At 42.2% G+C, this 16,409-nt stretch overlaps 1 protein-coding gene, 1 long non-coding RNA gene and 2 other non-coding genes across 7 annotated transcripts in view; all 4 read right to left on the bottom strand.

Annotated features, from left to right (window-relative positions):
- Positions 1-355: 355 nt before the first annotated feature.
- Positions 356-11,639, bottom strand: LOC139173961 (uncharacterized). The gene is made up of 4 exons (XR_011560276.1): positions 11,603-11,639; positions 9,269-9,337; positions 5,504-6,471; positions 356-2,577 (listed from the first exon to the last, which is right to left on the bottom strand). It is a non-coding gene; the product is annotated as an uncharacterized lncRNA (long non-coding RNA).
- On the bottom strand, positions 4,191-4,397 carry LOC139174581 (small nucleolar RNA SNORA73 family). The gene has a single exon (XR_011560391.1). It is a non-coding gene; the product is annotated as a small nucleolar RNA SNORA73 family (small nucleolar RNA).
- Positions 8,291-8,497, bottom strand: LOC139174580 (small nucleolar RNA SNORA73 family). Its single transcript, XR_011560390.1, has one exon. It is a non-coding gene; the product is annotated as a small nucleolar RNA SNORA73 family (small nucleolar RNA).
- Positions 11,640-13,012: 1,373 nt separating the features above from the next.
- Positions 13,013-16,409, bottom strand: part of PHACTR4 (phosphatase and actin regulator 4) — a 112,697-nt gene continuing 109,300 nt past the window's right edge. For all 4 annotated transcript variants that reach the window (XM_070764447.1, XM_070764449.1, XM_070764446.1 and 1 more), the window contains one exon: positions 13,013-15,227. In XM_070764447.1, the coding sequence (XP_070620548.1) occupies positions 15,212-15,227 (16 nt within the window). In that variant the 3' untranslated portion in view covers positions 13,013-15,211. The remainder of the gene's footprint in view (positions 15,228-16,409) is intronic.

The following is a 16,409-nucleotide window of genomic DNA, read 5'->3' as shown; positions in this document are numbered from 1 at the left end:
TACTCATTTTACTATTGTACACTGCCCTAAAATCGTCAGGAGGGATGGCTTATAAATTTGAATAAAATAATAAATAGCACCATTCAACCACATTTTGGTGTGGCACCAACTATAGAGATGAGAGGTCAATTCACTTATCGCTTGCCAATTGGTATTTGAATAGATACAAGGGTGGTTTGATGAGTTAAGTTTTGGAATACAATAAAACGATACATATTACAAGCTGCCCAGAATGTACAGAAATGTAATAATATTGTAAATTGTAAAATTCTCAACTTTGGCCAAAATCAGTGGAGAACTATTCCTGTAATGGGATTAAAACCAGTTATAGTTGAACTAATCAACAACACGAAGATTTGCACATAAAACGAACGGTACTGATCTTTAATACGTACATGAGTGTAAATACATAAAGATTTGCAAAGCCATAAATGCAAAATGTTAAAGAGAAGGAAACACAAACACCCCATTATTAAGTTCCAGTAAAATATACAGTATAATTTTTATTAAAATTTATGGTTTTTATATTAATGGATTTTTAATCATTTCTAATACCAAGTTACTATTGTACACTATTTTATTGTCGCTGTTAGCCGCCCCGAGTCTCCGGAGAGGGGTGGCATACAAATCCAATAAATAAATAAATTAAAGGGACTGACAAAGACCCAGAAATTCAAGATTATGTTCCTCCTGTTCTCCATTTAAGAGTTCCTCTCAACTTACGCTGCCCAGTGACCTCAAATAGAATCCCCCAAATTCTATTAAGCTAGACAGGGGCTTGTTAAAAGCATAGCTTGGATGAATTTTTATTTATTTAATATGCCGCACAAATCCAATTGGACTTTGGGGCGGCTTACACTAGTAAAAGCAATGTAAAAATTTAATTTACCATAACAGTAAAATGTTGGGTCTAATCTTGTTGGAACTGACACACGGTAGAAATGTACTTCATCAGCGCACTGTTGGTATCTCACGCTGTGCAAGTTGGATTATCTCACCCAGGGGTTTCATGTACAAGTTAACCAGAAGAGGACTGAACCCTGCGGCACCCCACAAAGGAGGGGCTAAGAGGTCGACCTCTGATCTCCTGCCATAGATGGGAGAACTACAATAGTGCTTCCCACTCCCAAGTCATCACAGTTGGATACCATGGTTGACGGTATTGAACACCACTGAAAGATCCAAAACACCAGGATAGAGGAATGGCTCCCCTCCATCCCGGGCACGTCAGACCATCCATCATCAACACCAAGTGGTTTCTATGCTATAACCGGGTATCAAGTCAGATTGAAATGGGTCTAGGTCAGATGTAGTCAAAGTTGGCTCGTCTACTATGACATGTGGACTCCAACTCCCAGAATTCCTGAGCTAGCATGATTGACTCAGGAATTCTGGGAATTGAAGGCCAGAAGTCATAGAAGAACCAATTTTGCCTACCCCTATACTCTAGGTAATGTTTTTTCCAACGACCGCAGGAGTTGGAGAGCCACCACTTTCTCCACAACCTTCCCCGAGAAAGGCAGATTGGAGACTAGAGGATAGTTGTTCAATAAAGCTGGATCCAGGTGGGGCTCGAGGAAGGGTCCCACAACCGCTTCCTTTACCGGCTGTGGAAAGGACCTCCTCATTCAAGAAGGTGTTGACTAACACCTGGATCCAGCCTCCTGTCACCTCCTGGCTGGCCGAAACCAGCCAGGAGGGGCATAGGTCCAATAAACAAGTGGAGGCGCTCATCGCTCCCACAGCCTTCTCCGCTTCATCAGGAGTCACAGGACCAGCTCCTACAGCCTTCTCCACTTCATCCTGACGCTCTCTCTACATTGAGGGGGGGTCCCCTTAAAAAGGGCAGCCAGGCAAGAATCCATGGGCACAAAAAAAAATTGTGAACATTTCTCCACCCGCATTGCCACTGATAAAGGTTCTTAATCATGTTCGGTCAGACCTGGATTTATTGGCTCTCCGGCGTCGCTCTAGATGTCTCACCAACCCAGGGGCAGGCAAAGTCGGCTCCTCTATGACTTGTGGACTTCAACTCCCAGAACTCCTGAGCCAATCATGTTGGTCAGGAACTCTGGGAAATGAAGTCCACATGTCATAGAAGAGCCAACTTTGCCTACCCTTGCACCAAAGCCACTAATTCAAATTAGAAGGTTCACAGATGTTCAACAATGTGCCATCATTTACAAAGTAAAGTTGAGCCATTTGGGTTTTCCGAGCTTGCCAAAGGTTCTCATGGCAAACTAAGAAAAATCAATTGACGGAAGTGCTTGTGCTGTTGCCGATACAAGCAACGACCACAGGTGCAATTTTCTGTGGCCAACACGGTAAAGGCTGCTGCGGTTCGACGTTGATGATGTTATCCATTGAGTCACGCCTAATTCTTGGTCATTCTATGGGTCAGGACTCGCCACCTCTTCCGAACCCGCGTGGCTTTGAGCTGTGCCGCGACCGATTCATTAGTGCCAGATTTCTGATGCTGCTTGATCTAACTAAGGTTTTCATTCCTCCAAGCCGGTCCCAAATAGGTTTCTCTTCCACAGCAATATTGAGAACATTTGATGCTTCCCTTCAAATAACCTGGCAAGGAAAAGTAAACAAAAATATAATCACATTTTAGACTCCACAAAACTAGATTTTTGATAGCTCTAGATCTCAGTAATTCAGTAATTTGGTGGAAAAATAACCATGAACTAAAAGCAGGGATTCCATCCCTTTGAGGTCACGAATTCATTAGATACAGGGTGTGCAGGGGGAAAGCAATTTTGAAATCTCCTGATATTTCCAACATTTCCCTGTGACATGCAATCTAGTTAAGGCGTGGTCGTAGATGACGTCATACCAAACGGCTAAGCCGTGGAGAGTTGTTGCCACAGTTATGCTCATTTTTGCTTGACTCTGCCAGGCAGCGCAATTTTTTTTACATGATTTTCCCCCGACTTTTAAAATATTTTAATAGTTTGGTTGCACACACACCCGCCCCCGATTTATTCTATTTTTTTCTCAAATTCCCCGATATTTCCCGAATCGCTGATTTCCCTGATAATTCCTTGATTTCCCTGTTTTCCAGGTTTGCTGGACACCCTGTAGACCAGTGATTTTCAACCTTTTTTGAGCCACGGCACATTTTTTACATTTACGAAACCCTGGGGCACATTGAGCAGGGGGGGGGGGAGGCTAAAAAAAGTTTGGACAAAAAAATTCTCTCTCTCTTCCTCCCCTTCACTCTATTTCTTTCTCCCTCCCTCTTTCTCTCCCCTCCTTCCTCTTTCTTTCTCTCTCTCCATCCCTCTTTCTCTTCCTTTCTTCCTCTTTTTTGCTCTTTCTCTCTCCCTCTGTCTTTCTCTCCTTCCCTCCCTCTTTCTCTCTCTTGCTTTCTTTCTTTCTCTTTCTCTTGTTCTTTCCCTTTCTCTCTCTTGTTCTCTTTCTCTCTCTCTCTCTCTCCCTTTCTTGCTTTCTTTCTCTCTCTCTTGCTTTCTCTCTCTCTTGCTTTCTTTCTCTCTAAGCTTTGCGGCACACCTGACCATGTCTCGCGGCACACTAGTGTGCCTTGGCACACTGGTTGAAAAACACTGCTGTAGATAAGGTAACATATACTGAAAGAATAGAATGGAAATAGAAATATAGTACAGTCAATGAATAGGCATAGCAACTAAGTCAACCAATGGGAGTTAACCACACCGGAGTCTGTGCAGAGAATCGAAATTGAAACTTTAGCTAAAGGCTGGGATTGGCTCCAGGTCCATTCTGCACTCTCCGTCCTGTGCTGAAACTGTTCTCTGCTGTCTGTAACTGCTTGAAGAACTCGGCTTAAGGTGTTGCAAATTCATGTTACTATGTTTATAAAGAAGTTTAATCAATCATCACTGTGTGCTCCTGGATTTGATTTTTTTTCAAGTAACTTTAATATGTTGTACTTTATGTAGAGTTGGTGGGACAACTTGAGGCAACTTACAAATAAAATCCTACGTTTTCATTTTATGGAAACATAAGGCGCTCCAATTCAAAATCCTGGAACCCCACACCGAAGCAAAAACACATTAGCAAAGAGCATGAAAGCAAAGCATAGAGCAGGAGTGTTTCACCTTGACAAATTTAAGACTCGTGCACTTCCCAACTCCCCAAAACCCACAAAACGTGGCCAAGGCTGGTCATGCAAGGCGTAGAACAAGGACGAGAGAAGACGCAAGGGGAAATGTCTCCTGCATGGTTTATCTCCTCCGTCATGGTCAAAAAGACTCAGAGAAGCAGTAGGAATATGCAGGCTGCAGACCGTGGAGGTCCAACTCGCTCTCCAACAGTGTGGAAGGGGACCATACGTCATATGACAGAAGCCTACGCTCCCGTACGCCACATGGACAGAGCTGGAAGAGTGTGACCTCTCCAGGTGTCCCTGTTGGATCCAATTATGTTGAACACATCCCTCCATTCATCTACATTTAATTAGAACTACAGTGGTAAACCCCTCTACTTACAAACTTTTCTAGATAAGGACCGGGAAGTTCAAGGTATTTTTTGCCTCTTCTCAGGAATCATTTTCCACTTACAAACCCGAGTCTCCGAAACCAACCACAAAAGGCAGGGAGAAGCCTCTCTAGGAATCTCCTGGGAGGAAACAGGGCCGGAAAAGGTGGGGAGAAGACTCCGTGGGGCCTCTCTAGGAATCTCCTGGGAGGAAACAGGGCTGGAAAAGGTGGGGAGAAGACTGTGGGGTCTCTCTAGGAATCTCCTGGGAGGAAACAGGGCTGGAAAATGTGGGGAGAAGCCTCTGTGGGGCCTCTCTAGGAATCTCCTGGGAGGAAACAGGGCCGGAAAAGGTGGGGAGAAGACTGTGGGGCCTCTCTAGGAATCTCCTGGGAGGAAACAGGGCCGAAAAAGGTGGGGAGAAGACTGTGGGGCCTCTCTAGGAATCTCCTGGGAGGAAACAGGGCCGGAAAATGTGGGGAGAAGCCTCTGTGGGGCCTCTCTAGGAATCTCCTGGGAGGAAACAGGGCCGGAAAAGGAGGGGAGAAGACTCTGTGGGGCCTCTCTAGGAATCTCCTGGGAGGAAACAGGGCCGGAAAAGGTGGGGAGAAGCCTCTGTGGGGCCTCTCTAGGAATCTCCTGGGAGGAAACAGGGCCTCCACCCTCCCTGTGGTTTCCCCAATCGCATGCATTATTTGCTTTTACATCGATTCCTATGGGAAAAATTGCTTCTCCTTATAAAGTTTTCTACTTAAGAACCTGGTCACGGAACGAATTAAGTTCTTAAGTAGAGGCACCACTGTACTGCTAAAGTTCCATCGCTGAAAGTTCATCTAACAGCGATGTGTACCTACATAACGTAAGGGAAGCCAAACTGCCCGTGTATAGCTAAAAGAGCCCAAGGCAAACTCATACCTTCTACTTTTGACCCAGGTTAGATATGTAACGTTGAAACTCGTCCATCAATTCAAACTAGTCAGAACAGCAATGTTAAGTAACTTGCATTTAAAGTTGATATAGAGTAAGTTAGAGGCGTGCATACCTGGTTTTGGGATGTTGGCCATTGGTCTCGCATCTGAGTCAGCGCAGTGGTCAACGTAAGGATCACTCTCTCCTCGTCCTGGCGCCTTTTGAATTCTGAGCAGAGGTCATGGGAATGGACACGTTGCCATATGGATAGGTCAGGTCATGATGTTGCTTCTGGCGAGTGCGTTTGTTGTGTAAATGAACTCGCGTTTGCCAAACTCATTCTTTCAAAGAACGCTGTAGCACAGTGGGGCCACTGAGTTGTCGCTCCCCTTCAACATAGGACTTTTGTATGAAATGTCCGTATTTCACCGGGCCGGGGGGGGAGAGGGGAATTGAAAAGGGTCTAGATAAGTTTCATCCAATGACCATAGGAAGTGGAGCACCACCACTCAAAAAGGGGTAGGTTGGAGGTGGACAAAAGTTATTTAATACAGCTGGGTCCAGGGGAGGCTTCTTGGGGAGGGGCCTCACAACCACTTCCTTTCATCATGGCGAGAAGGACCCCTCCCTCAAGATGCTAACCAAACCTGGGAGCCAGCTTCACCTTAACCTTCCTACTGGCTGAAACCAGTCGGGAGGGGCACGGGTCCATCAAATAAGCTCCCAAAGCCTTGTCTACTTCCTCAGGTGTCACAGGCTCAAATTCATCCCATATAAACAGGGCTAAGACATCTCGATCAGAACTCAGAGTCCAGGCCTGTCCATATCTGAGCAACTTTATCCAATAGAAATTTATTTTATCAATACCAGCTCCTCACTTCTACTCTGCAGGGGCTTCTCCATCCCACCCCCCTTTCCATCAAGGAGGGAACGAGTCACCCTAAATAGGGCGGCTGGGCACGAATCAGCGGATGCAATAAGTGCTGAAAAATCTTCTGACCATGTGTTGCTTTGAGTTGTTCTTTGCTCTGGCAATTCTTCCTCGGCAGCAACACTGACCACAGTTGGATGGTCTCAGATTTTGTCCTCCCTTCAAGTAACCTGATTAAGGAAAAAACAAACAAAATGACCCTATTTTAGAGTGTAGGAGTAGATTTTTGATAGCTCCAGATCTCAGTAATTCAATTCAAAAGAAAAAATATATCAATCAATTAAAAGCAGGAATTTCATCCCCCAAAGTCATGAATAGAATGAAAAAAATTTTCAGCAGAATGTCAGGGGGAATTGTTGGCATGGTTGTCAAGATAAAGGAGTGTTTATGCATATGTTTTGGGAATGCCCGATAGTGCAGGAATTTTGGCAAAAAGTGAAAGAGGATATCAATGGAATGCTAAATATACAATGGACAATCACTAAGGAAATGGCAGTACTAGTAAAAAGCAATGCGATGGGAGAATTTAGAGAAATAAAAAAAGCAGCAATAGAAAGTGCTCAGGCAGTAATAGTTTTGGGTTGGAAGGATGCGACAAAATGGACAATGCAAAATTGGAACAGGTACATGGTGGATCATATTCAATTTGAAATTATGGAAAAAAGGATAAATTTGGATAATGAAACTGAGTTGGGACAACTGATGGGACGGTGGGACAAGGTAAGACGATATATGACGAGCAGAATCCGAGACCAAGCTACAAGAAATAAACTAGAATCACTCTATAATATGTAGACAGATATATTGCTCTTGGGTTAAGTGGATTATAAAAGAAATACCCCCAATTTGGTGGTGGGGAATGTGTGTATGTCGGGGTGGTGGGCACAATTCACAACGCACTGTTTTATGTTGTGTGATTTTAAATGGTTAAAAATCAATAAAAAATATTTTATTAAAAAAATGAATAGAATGAAATAGAATCTTTTGTCACAATGTAAGTTTTATATTGGTTAATATTTACATGTTATTAGAAGATTGATTACAATTAAAGTACATATAATAAGGTGTATAAATATACATTAGAATGAGTATTAATTAGATTTGGATTAAATTTAGAATTAGGGAATATATAATGTAGCACCAAGAGGAAGATAAATTAGGATGAAAATGAATGGAATGTTTTCAGTGTCTGTTCCCAACTAGACAGTCTATTAAATAGAAATTATATAAAAAGACATTATAATTGGATGTTGAATATTAAATATAAGAAAAAGGTGGGTTTATTATTGGATAAGGGTTTTTAGTTATTAGGAAAGTAAATACAGAAGAAGTGGAGGCACTATGGCCCAGATTTAAGAAATTAGAGATATATTAAAGACGTGAAGGAACATTATCAGTAAATTTAATTAGGAGATAAATTAGAAAAGGCAGCAACAGATAAGCAATATAGATCGAAAGATACAATAAATAGATATGTAATATTTTTTATTAAAATTGTGCTTAAGAGATATGTTTTAAGCTGTAATGAAGGTATGTGATGTTGTAAGCATGTTTTCATGGTACAGAAAAAAATAAAAAACTTTTTGGCAAAAAAGAATCTTTTGTCACTTTAAATGTATAATCAGCATATATGAAAATGAAATTTTGCTTCATTTATACATATAACCCCATTTACACCGAAGATGGAGAGAAACAAACTATTATCCCAATTAACTAATGCACTTATACAATTCTGTGGTTTATTGCTGTTTTCAGTAAATATAATTTCATCTAGAGTTGGTTGGACAACTTGAGGCAACTTTACATTTTATGAAAACGTATAAGGCGCTCCAGTTCAAAATCCTGAAGCAAAGAGCATGAAAGCAAAGCACAGAGCAGGAGTGTTTGACCTTGACAAGTTCAAGACTTGTAGACTTCCAACTCCCCAAAATCCCACCAAACATAAAACGTGGCAAAGGCCAGAACAAGGAAGAGAGAAGACGCAAGGCGAAATGTCTCCTGCATGGTTTATCTCCTCCGTCATGGTCGAAAAGACTCAGAGAAGCAGTAGGAATATGCAGGCTGCAGACCGTGGAGGTCCAACTTGCTCTCCAACAGTGTGGAAGGGGACCATACGTCATAGGACAGAAGCCTACGCTCCCGTACGCCACATGGACAGAGCTGGAAGAGTGTGACCTCTCCAGGTGTCCCTGTTGGATCCAATTATGTTGAACACATCCCTCCATTCATCTACATTTAATTAGAACTACAGTGGTAAACCCCTCTACTTACGAACTTTTCTAGATAAGAACCAGGTGTTGTAAGATTTTTTTTTTTGCCTCTTCCAAAGAACCATTTTTCACTTACAAACCCGAGCCTCCGAAACTGTAACCAGAAAAGGCAGGGAGAAGCCTCCATGGGGCCTCTCTATGAACCTCCTGGGAGGAAACGGCCAGAAAAGGCAAGGGCATCTCGGGGGAGGAAACAGGGCCAGAATAGGCAGGGAGAAGCCTCCGTGGGGCCTCTCTAGGAATCTCCTGGGAGGAAACAGGGCCTCCACCCTCCCTGTGGTTTCCCCAATCGCACGCATTATTTGCTTTTACACCGATTCCTATGGGAAAAATTGCTTCTTCTTACAAACCGTTCTACTTAAGAACCTGGTCACGGTACAAATTAAGTTCGTATGTAGAGGTATCACTGTACAGGCAATTATTTGTTCAAGGGAAAAATCCATTTGTTCCTAAACTAAGGAAGATACATTTACCTTAATCAAGTTTTGCAATCTGGAGATTATCACGCACAAGTTGATTAATTTTGAGCAGTTATGTGGGTTTTTTCCTCCACCATCACTTTCACATGGGAAAGGGGGGGGGGGGAATATATTTTTAATAATTCGGGGAGGGAAGCACAAAGAGATGGAGGCTGGAACGAGTTTTGACAGCTGTCCATCAAAACTTTAAAAATAAAAGAATTTTTTTTTATCAATACCTTTATGCTTCATCTTTGAGTTGAACGGTACTTTCAGTAGCATCAAACAAAAACCAAGGAAGCTCTTCCCTGTAACAAAAAACGTACATTAGAAATGAATGCAGCCACCATGGGCACTAGACAATTGATATAGCACATCAGAAATTAGATTTGATTAGAATTCTTTATTGGCAAAGTGTGATTGGACACGCAAGGAATTTATCATTGGTGGTTATGTTCTCAGTGTACATAAAATGAAGATATGAATCCCAGCGACCGGTTAGTTCCCAGTGTTGGCCTTCTCTGGGTCCCGTCGACTAAACAATGTCATTTGGCGGGACCCAGGAGAAGAGCCTTCTCTGTGGTGGCCCGGACCCTCTAGAACCAGCTCCCCCCAGGTATCAGAGTTGCCCCCACCCTCCTTGCCTTTCGCAAGCTCCTGAAAACCCACCTCTGTCGTCAGGCATGGGGGAATTGAAATTCTTCCCTTCCCCCTAGGCTTATAGAATTTAAACATGGTATGCTTGTTTGTATGATTGGCTTTTTTTAGATTATTTTTAATATTAGATTTGTTTACATTGTCTTTTTTATTGTTGTTAGCCGCCCCGAGTCTTCGGAGAGGGGCGGCATACAAATCTAATAAATAAATAAGTAAATTCATCAAGAATCATAAGGTACAACACTTAATAGAAGATAAATAGTAGACAAATGAGTCTGTAAACAATGACAAGCCGTTTGTTCAGTCATAATACACACATACCATAATATATAATACTATAATGCATAACCACGCTAGTTTGGACACTATAGTTCTATGCTTAAAATGGGCGGTTATAAGTGATTCTTAACTCAACCTGATCCAGCCATGCACATAAATGTTGTGCACTGCCACAATTTGTGAGCACATCAAAGCTGAAGTTTTAGCCAATTTTTACAATAAGGAGGCCTATTATTTTAATGAAGGAATGATAAATTCCTTGTGCGTTCAATGACACTTGGCCAATAAAGAATTCTATTACTGTATATCAATGAATTAGGTAAATTACTGAAGCCTCAACAGAATCCTTTTCCTGTTCCCAACCGGATTGTGTTTCAAATAATTCACAGAATCTTCTATTATTCCTTTTAAAAAGACTGGCAGGGCTAATTCAACTAAGTATCCAACAGACTTAAACATAAGTTTTTGCATATCACTTTCACACGGGAAAGGGGGTGGGGGGATATATTTTTAATAATTCGAGGATGGAAGCACAAAGGCTGAGGCATCCTTATCAGAAGAAGATCCCTTTCACCCTTTTTCAAAACACTCCATTAATTTACTTTAATTAAAAGTAGAGGATTTCCAAATAAATTCTAATTTCTATTGATGCACAACTATCTTTCCCACCCAAAAAAGTTTATATCTTTTTCTCCTTCACCATACACAAATAAATATATCTTAAAATATTGCATTACAATAAAATATATAATTATACATTTTGATCACATTATTCCAGGTATATTTTATTAAATACTACTAAAAAAATCTAGTTTTGTCTTCTGGGATCTCCCAATTAATTTAAAAAACATTTTCCCAAACTGACTGCCATTAACTTATCAAAATAGTTATTCTTTCTCTTGCCTTTTAATTTTCAGCCATTTTCTTTTTATTCTTTCTTTTTATTCAGTCTTTGCTTTTCTTAACCCCTATTTCATCATAACTAAATGCCCCATAAAAATTACAATTTCACTTCTATAGTTTTAATATCTCACATCAATCTTCATTATTTTATCTACATTATTCCAAGTCATTTAATTCTTCAAATCTCCACTTAATGGATTTTTCAAATACATTTAAACCGGTGTCCTATATAAAATATATGTATATAGAATGAAATAATCAATCAATATATATAGTATAAATGTGGAAAATTAAGAATCAGAGTGAAAATTTCCACCGATTCTTAATTTTCCACATTCCTGCTGATAATTATGTTAAATCAAATAATTATTGTGCCACCGTTATCAATTGATCTAATATATAAAATCAACTTATATAAACAAATAAGAAACTCTTAGCTGTTAATAGAATAGAATTTTATTGGCCAATTGTGATTGGACACACAAGGAATTTGTCTTGGTGTATATGCTCTCAGTGTACATAAAAGAAAAAGATATATTTAATATTAATAGAGTAGAATAATTATATTAATTATGTGATGCACGACTATCCAAAACTGCCTGTTATCTCTATGGGTCGTGAGGGACATAAAAGTTAATAAACATTTTAATATATCTGGATAAGCAATCCTATTGATGTTTTATATTAATAAAATTAATATACGCGATTACCGCAGGCGCCCTATTGAGACTCACCTCCCTTCGCCTCGTGCCAAAGAAAGAAAGAAAAAAACCCCGACGTTTGTATTTATAATGCGCTGAGAATGCCGGGAAAAGCAAATGCCGCATGCGCAGAAGACATCCTGTCGAAGGCGATCAAACGAAAGCCAATGAGATTCGATTGGAGTTGTTCGCGCAAGCTTCCGCTTCCGGTTCTCATGCGACGAATCAAGGTGCTGGGGAAAAAATATACTTTTAATAGCCAAAACCACTCAAGCAGGCGAGGTTTGCCTCCTCCCGCATTGGTTTTCAAGGAATCCTAATCCCTTGAATCCTAGTCCCTTGAAGCGATCATGGTTCGCTGCGTTATGACTTGCCAAAGGCTCTTTTATGGCTAGTGGACTTCAACTCCCAGAATTCCTGCGCTAGCGTGCTTGGCTCAGGAATTCTGGGAGTTGAAGTCCACTAGTCATAGAAGAGCCACCGTCCCCCACCCTTGTGGCAAACGGAAAATTCCATCAAAGGGAATCTGCACGTTTTCTAACAAAGGGCAGCTCTTCCGGTAACTGCGCGTGCGCGAATTCGCGGCAGCCCGACAGGAGGAGCCCAAAATCTCGGAAGATGAAACGAGATTTCAAGGGAACACAAGGCGGAAACGCTGCGGTTTTAAAGTACGCCCCCAAAGACTAGCAGCTCCCCTAAAAAGAAAGGAACCCCCCCCTCTAGTTTTCCATTTCCTGCATTAATATTCTTAGATCTTCAATCCCAGTGTTTCCCAACCTTGGCAACTTGAAGATATCTGGACTTCAACTCCCAGAATTCCCCAGCCAGCATTCGCTGGCTGGGGAATTCTGGGAGTTGAAGTCCAAATATCTTCAAGTTGCCAAGGTTGGGAAACACTGTTCTATCCAATTGATAGAAGAACTTTATGTACTTTTTCCTTAACTTATTTTAGAATAGAATAGAATTTTATTGGCCAAGTGTGATTGGACACACAAGGAATTTGTCTTGGTGCAGATGCTCTCAGCGTACATAAATAAAATATACATTTGTCAAGAATCATGTGGTACAACACTTAATGCAAGGTGTTTTTCAAATCTGAAAAATAAGGCTTTCCCCAGTCTACCTTTGCAAGAGATACTCAGTGTCATGTGATCTTTTGTGATAGTTGTCACCTAATCACATGACTTTTAAGCCACCCCCCCTGGTCACATGATCATCAAGCCACTCCCACCTGGTTGCATGGCCAGCAAGCCACTCCTACTGTCAAACCACACCCACAAAATAGGCCAGGCCCACAATGTGGTAGCAAAAAATTTTTGCAGCCCTTCACTGCTCATCACTCTTTGCAAGTAAGCACCCCCTGATGTTATTAATTTTTAAAAAATGCATGTGAACCATGGTGGAGAAGAAGAAACAGAATGAAAAGCAAGAGGAGAGGGTGTCTTTTTTTTCCTAAAAAAATTTATTTCATACAATCTTGTTGATAGGAAGACAAGACAATGATTTTTCCTTAACAAGAGATTTTATACATCGTGAAAAAGAATTGCTCAGATGAAGAGGACACTGGCACTTATCCCACAATCCACACCGAAAGCTTTTCTCCTTTTGCACTGTAGGAGAAATGGCTCCTTACAAAGACAAGACCCCATTCCCCTCCCTTCACAGGAACACCAGAAAGGCAAGAGGCACCGGCTGGAATGAAAGTAAGGGGGGGCCTGGAAGGCAAGTTTGCCATGCCTTGCATTGCCCCTGGACATGCCCAGGAAGAGGACCATGTCTTGGAGAGAAAGAACTCCAATATGCATAAGCTTATCTTATCCGTGTGAAAAGATAAGAGGAGGCTGGATCCAGCCTAAGCTGCCTGCTGCCCTTAATCGCCACTTAAATCAGTCAAAAGGGGGTTTATATTCAAGATTGGCTGGACACATTCCTCGTTCTGCACATTTTTAAGGTTCTGCACATTTTTAAGATATATGAATCCTGCCCTCTTGTGTCCGGGTCAAGGGTCGGCGACTCGTGGCTCTGGAGCCACATGTGGCTCTTTTATCCCCCTGCTGTGGCTCTCTCTTGCCGGTCAGCTCCACAATTGGTAGGGCTTTCGGTTAGAACAGGTAGAGAAAAAAAGGAGGCCGTGCTAGGAGGAGACTCTATGGGTGTAGGGGGGAGAGAACCGGACTTCCTGTCGGCAGAGGAAAAAGGACAACGCACTAGGAGACTCTATGGTGGAGGAAACAGAATTGAATAGGGGGCTTCCGGTTAGGACCTTTGTGTGTTAAACCAACCCCTGTTGTGGGTCGTCTTCCTCCCCAAAAATGTGTAGTTGCAAAAGTAGCAGCAAAAACAAGAGAGGTCTTCTGGATTTGGGGAAGAAAAGCAATGATCAGCCCCCAGCCTACATGCATCTCTACATGCTTCTACACGCGTGACTTTTTACAGAGGTGCGAAGGGATGCACCACCAAACCCATGCTCAAATACAGAACCAACATCTAAGACATGTCCAAAATTCCTGGTTTTTTTGTATTTCCCCACCACCACTAATCTCCTCACTGCAACGTCATAGGACGCGCATCTCGGATGTGGCCAGTGATATCCACCTGTGCAGAGCCGTTCCATAAAAATTTATTAATGCCATGTTGTCTTTCCTTTCCTTAAAAAGTTGAGTTTAAGCCCTTTCGCCAATCATTTGCGTTTCAGTACATTTTGCTACAAATCTAAAATTAAAAAAAAGGCAAGTTCCACATTTGGTTTCAAGGAAGTTGCTCTCTTTTTAAAAAAAAAAAGAAAAGAAAAAGTCACGATTGTTTTTTTTAAAAAATACAGTATGTTCCACATCATCTGCTTCTTCAAGGCAACTCATTTCAATGCTTTCGCAGTGTCCTGTTAAAACAGTCTTAAAGGTGCACACGCCCTTCCCACGGAAAATTCGGTCCCTTAGCTTCATAGCAAATTTTGAGTATCGAAGGGAGCTTTTTGCTGTCGATATTTCTTTTTTAAAAAATGTTATGTTTCCCCACCCCACCTCATGCCCTCCCCCCAAGATGCAGCATGTTAGAGCTCAACAATTCTTCTGCTATACAACATATGATTGGTCAGTAGTGATTCTGCAAATTAGAAACTCCCCAAAAGAAATAAAATAAAAATTAAAAGCCCATAAGCACCTTTCCCAAATCTCCAGTAATATGTCAGTTAAAGGTTTCTTCTGGGCACGACATAATGTAGGTATGTGCACACTTCAATTTGTGTAGATCCAAACTCCGCTCTGACACAGTCTCACTTTTCGTTGAGACCCGGGACATAAAGGAGCCGACAGGGGCATCGTCTGCTTGTATTGCCATATATCTGAGGTATAATGCTTCCGATTGTGACTTGCCCCGCGGTGTGACCTCGTGGCACTTGTGACAAATTTCCTTTCGGTGAAATGCTAACTTTGGGGACAAAGGCGTTGCCAGTCCCTGGTCCCAGTGAAGAGAAACATTTTCTTCTGGATATGTGTGAATGACGGCTACTCTCAAACAAGCCTCGAGAGTCCTCTCCAACTTGCGAGACGGGAAATGACACCAACACGGCTGAGTTCGCTTCTCTTCCAGTCACTGACCGCGCTTCTTGCTGTTTTTATTTTATTTTCTTTTTTTTAAAAAACGTCAAGGCCGATGATACCTGAAAGACAAGTATATAAAAAAAATCATATAACATTTATCCATGTAACATGTATGGGGCTACCTTTGAAAAGTGTTCGGAAACTTCAGATCGTGCAGAATGCAGCTGTGAGAGCAGTCATGGGCTTTCCCAAATATGCCCATGTCACACCAACACTCCGCAGTCTGCATTGGTTGCCGATCAGTTTCCGGTCACAATTCAAAGTGTTGGTCATCACCTATAAAGCCCTTCATGGCATCGGACCAGAATATCTCCGGGACCACCTTCTGCAAAGCACTTGGTCCGCTACAGGCACCCCCAACACGAGTGATGTCCAGCTGGCTACGCCCACCTTGGCCACCCTCCCCAAAATCAAACACAACCCCAGATTTGGAGATTGGAATATCCAGATCAACATCTACATGGGTTGCAAGTCCAATCCGAGGAGAGGCTCTCAATGCTAGGGGGCGCTAGTTCTCTACAAAACGCACCCGTCAAAAACCTGAATTTCAAAACACTCTTCCAGCCTTGCTTCCAAATAAATCTGCCAAAAACTAGATTGTGCTCATTACAGCTAACCCCTCTTGCATGACCGTAGTTCAGCTAGCAGAACAACTAACTCCAAATACCGTGGTAAGCCTCTACGTAAGAACGCCTCTACTTAAGAACTTTTCTAGATAAGAACCGGGTGTTCAAGATTTTTCTGCCTCTTCTTCAGAACCATTTTCTACTTAAGAACCCGAGCCTGGAAAAATTTCCCAGGAAATTTGAGAGCGGCATGAAGGCCCGGTCAGTTTCCTGCCATTCTCCCTTTAATCCTGGCCATCTCGGACTTTTCTCAGCTGCCAGAGGAGCCTTCTGGTGGCACTTAAGGAGGCTTTGGCAGCTATGAGCGAAGGGGGCATTTTCCTTTTTCTGGGCGCTTGGAGAGGGAATAAATCACTTCGCTGTGATGACTCCCTCATGCTGTCTCCCATATGCCCGGCGTGAGGTTGTCTCCTGGAGCATCTGGGCATGGAAAGGCAAAAGGGGGCGCTTCGCTCCCGCCAGATCAACTCAGCTTCAGCCAAACCAAGGAGTCACCACAGTGAAGAAAAGGCGCCACCTACAAAGCGAGTGAGCGAGAGGAGAGGGCAGCCCTTCAGCATGGGAAGGAAGAGGAAGCAGGTAGCAGCAGCAGCCACTTTTTGGTCAAAGGAGCGG

The sequence above is a fragment of the Erythrolamprus reginae genome, chromosome 11, assembly GCF_031021105.1.
Source record: "Erythrolamprus reginae isolate rEryReg1 chromosome 11, rEryReg1.hap1, whole genome shotgun sequence".
Taxonomy (NCBI): domain Eukaryota; kingdom Metazoa; phylum Chordata; class Lepidosauria; order Squamata; family Dipsadidae; genus Erythrolamprus; species Erythrolamprus reginae.
The sequence above is the reverse complement of the archived record's forward strand: the minus strand, read 5'-3'. Positions and strand labels throughout refer to the sequence as shown.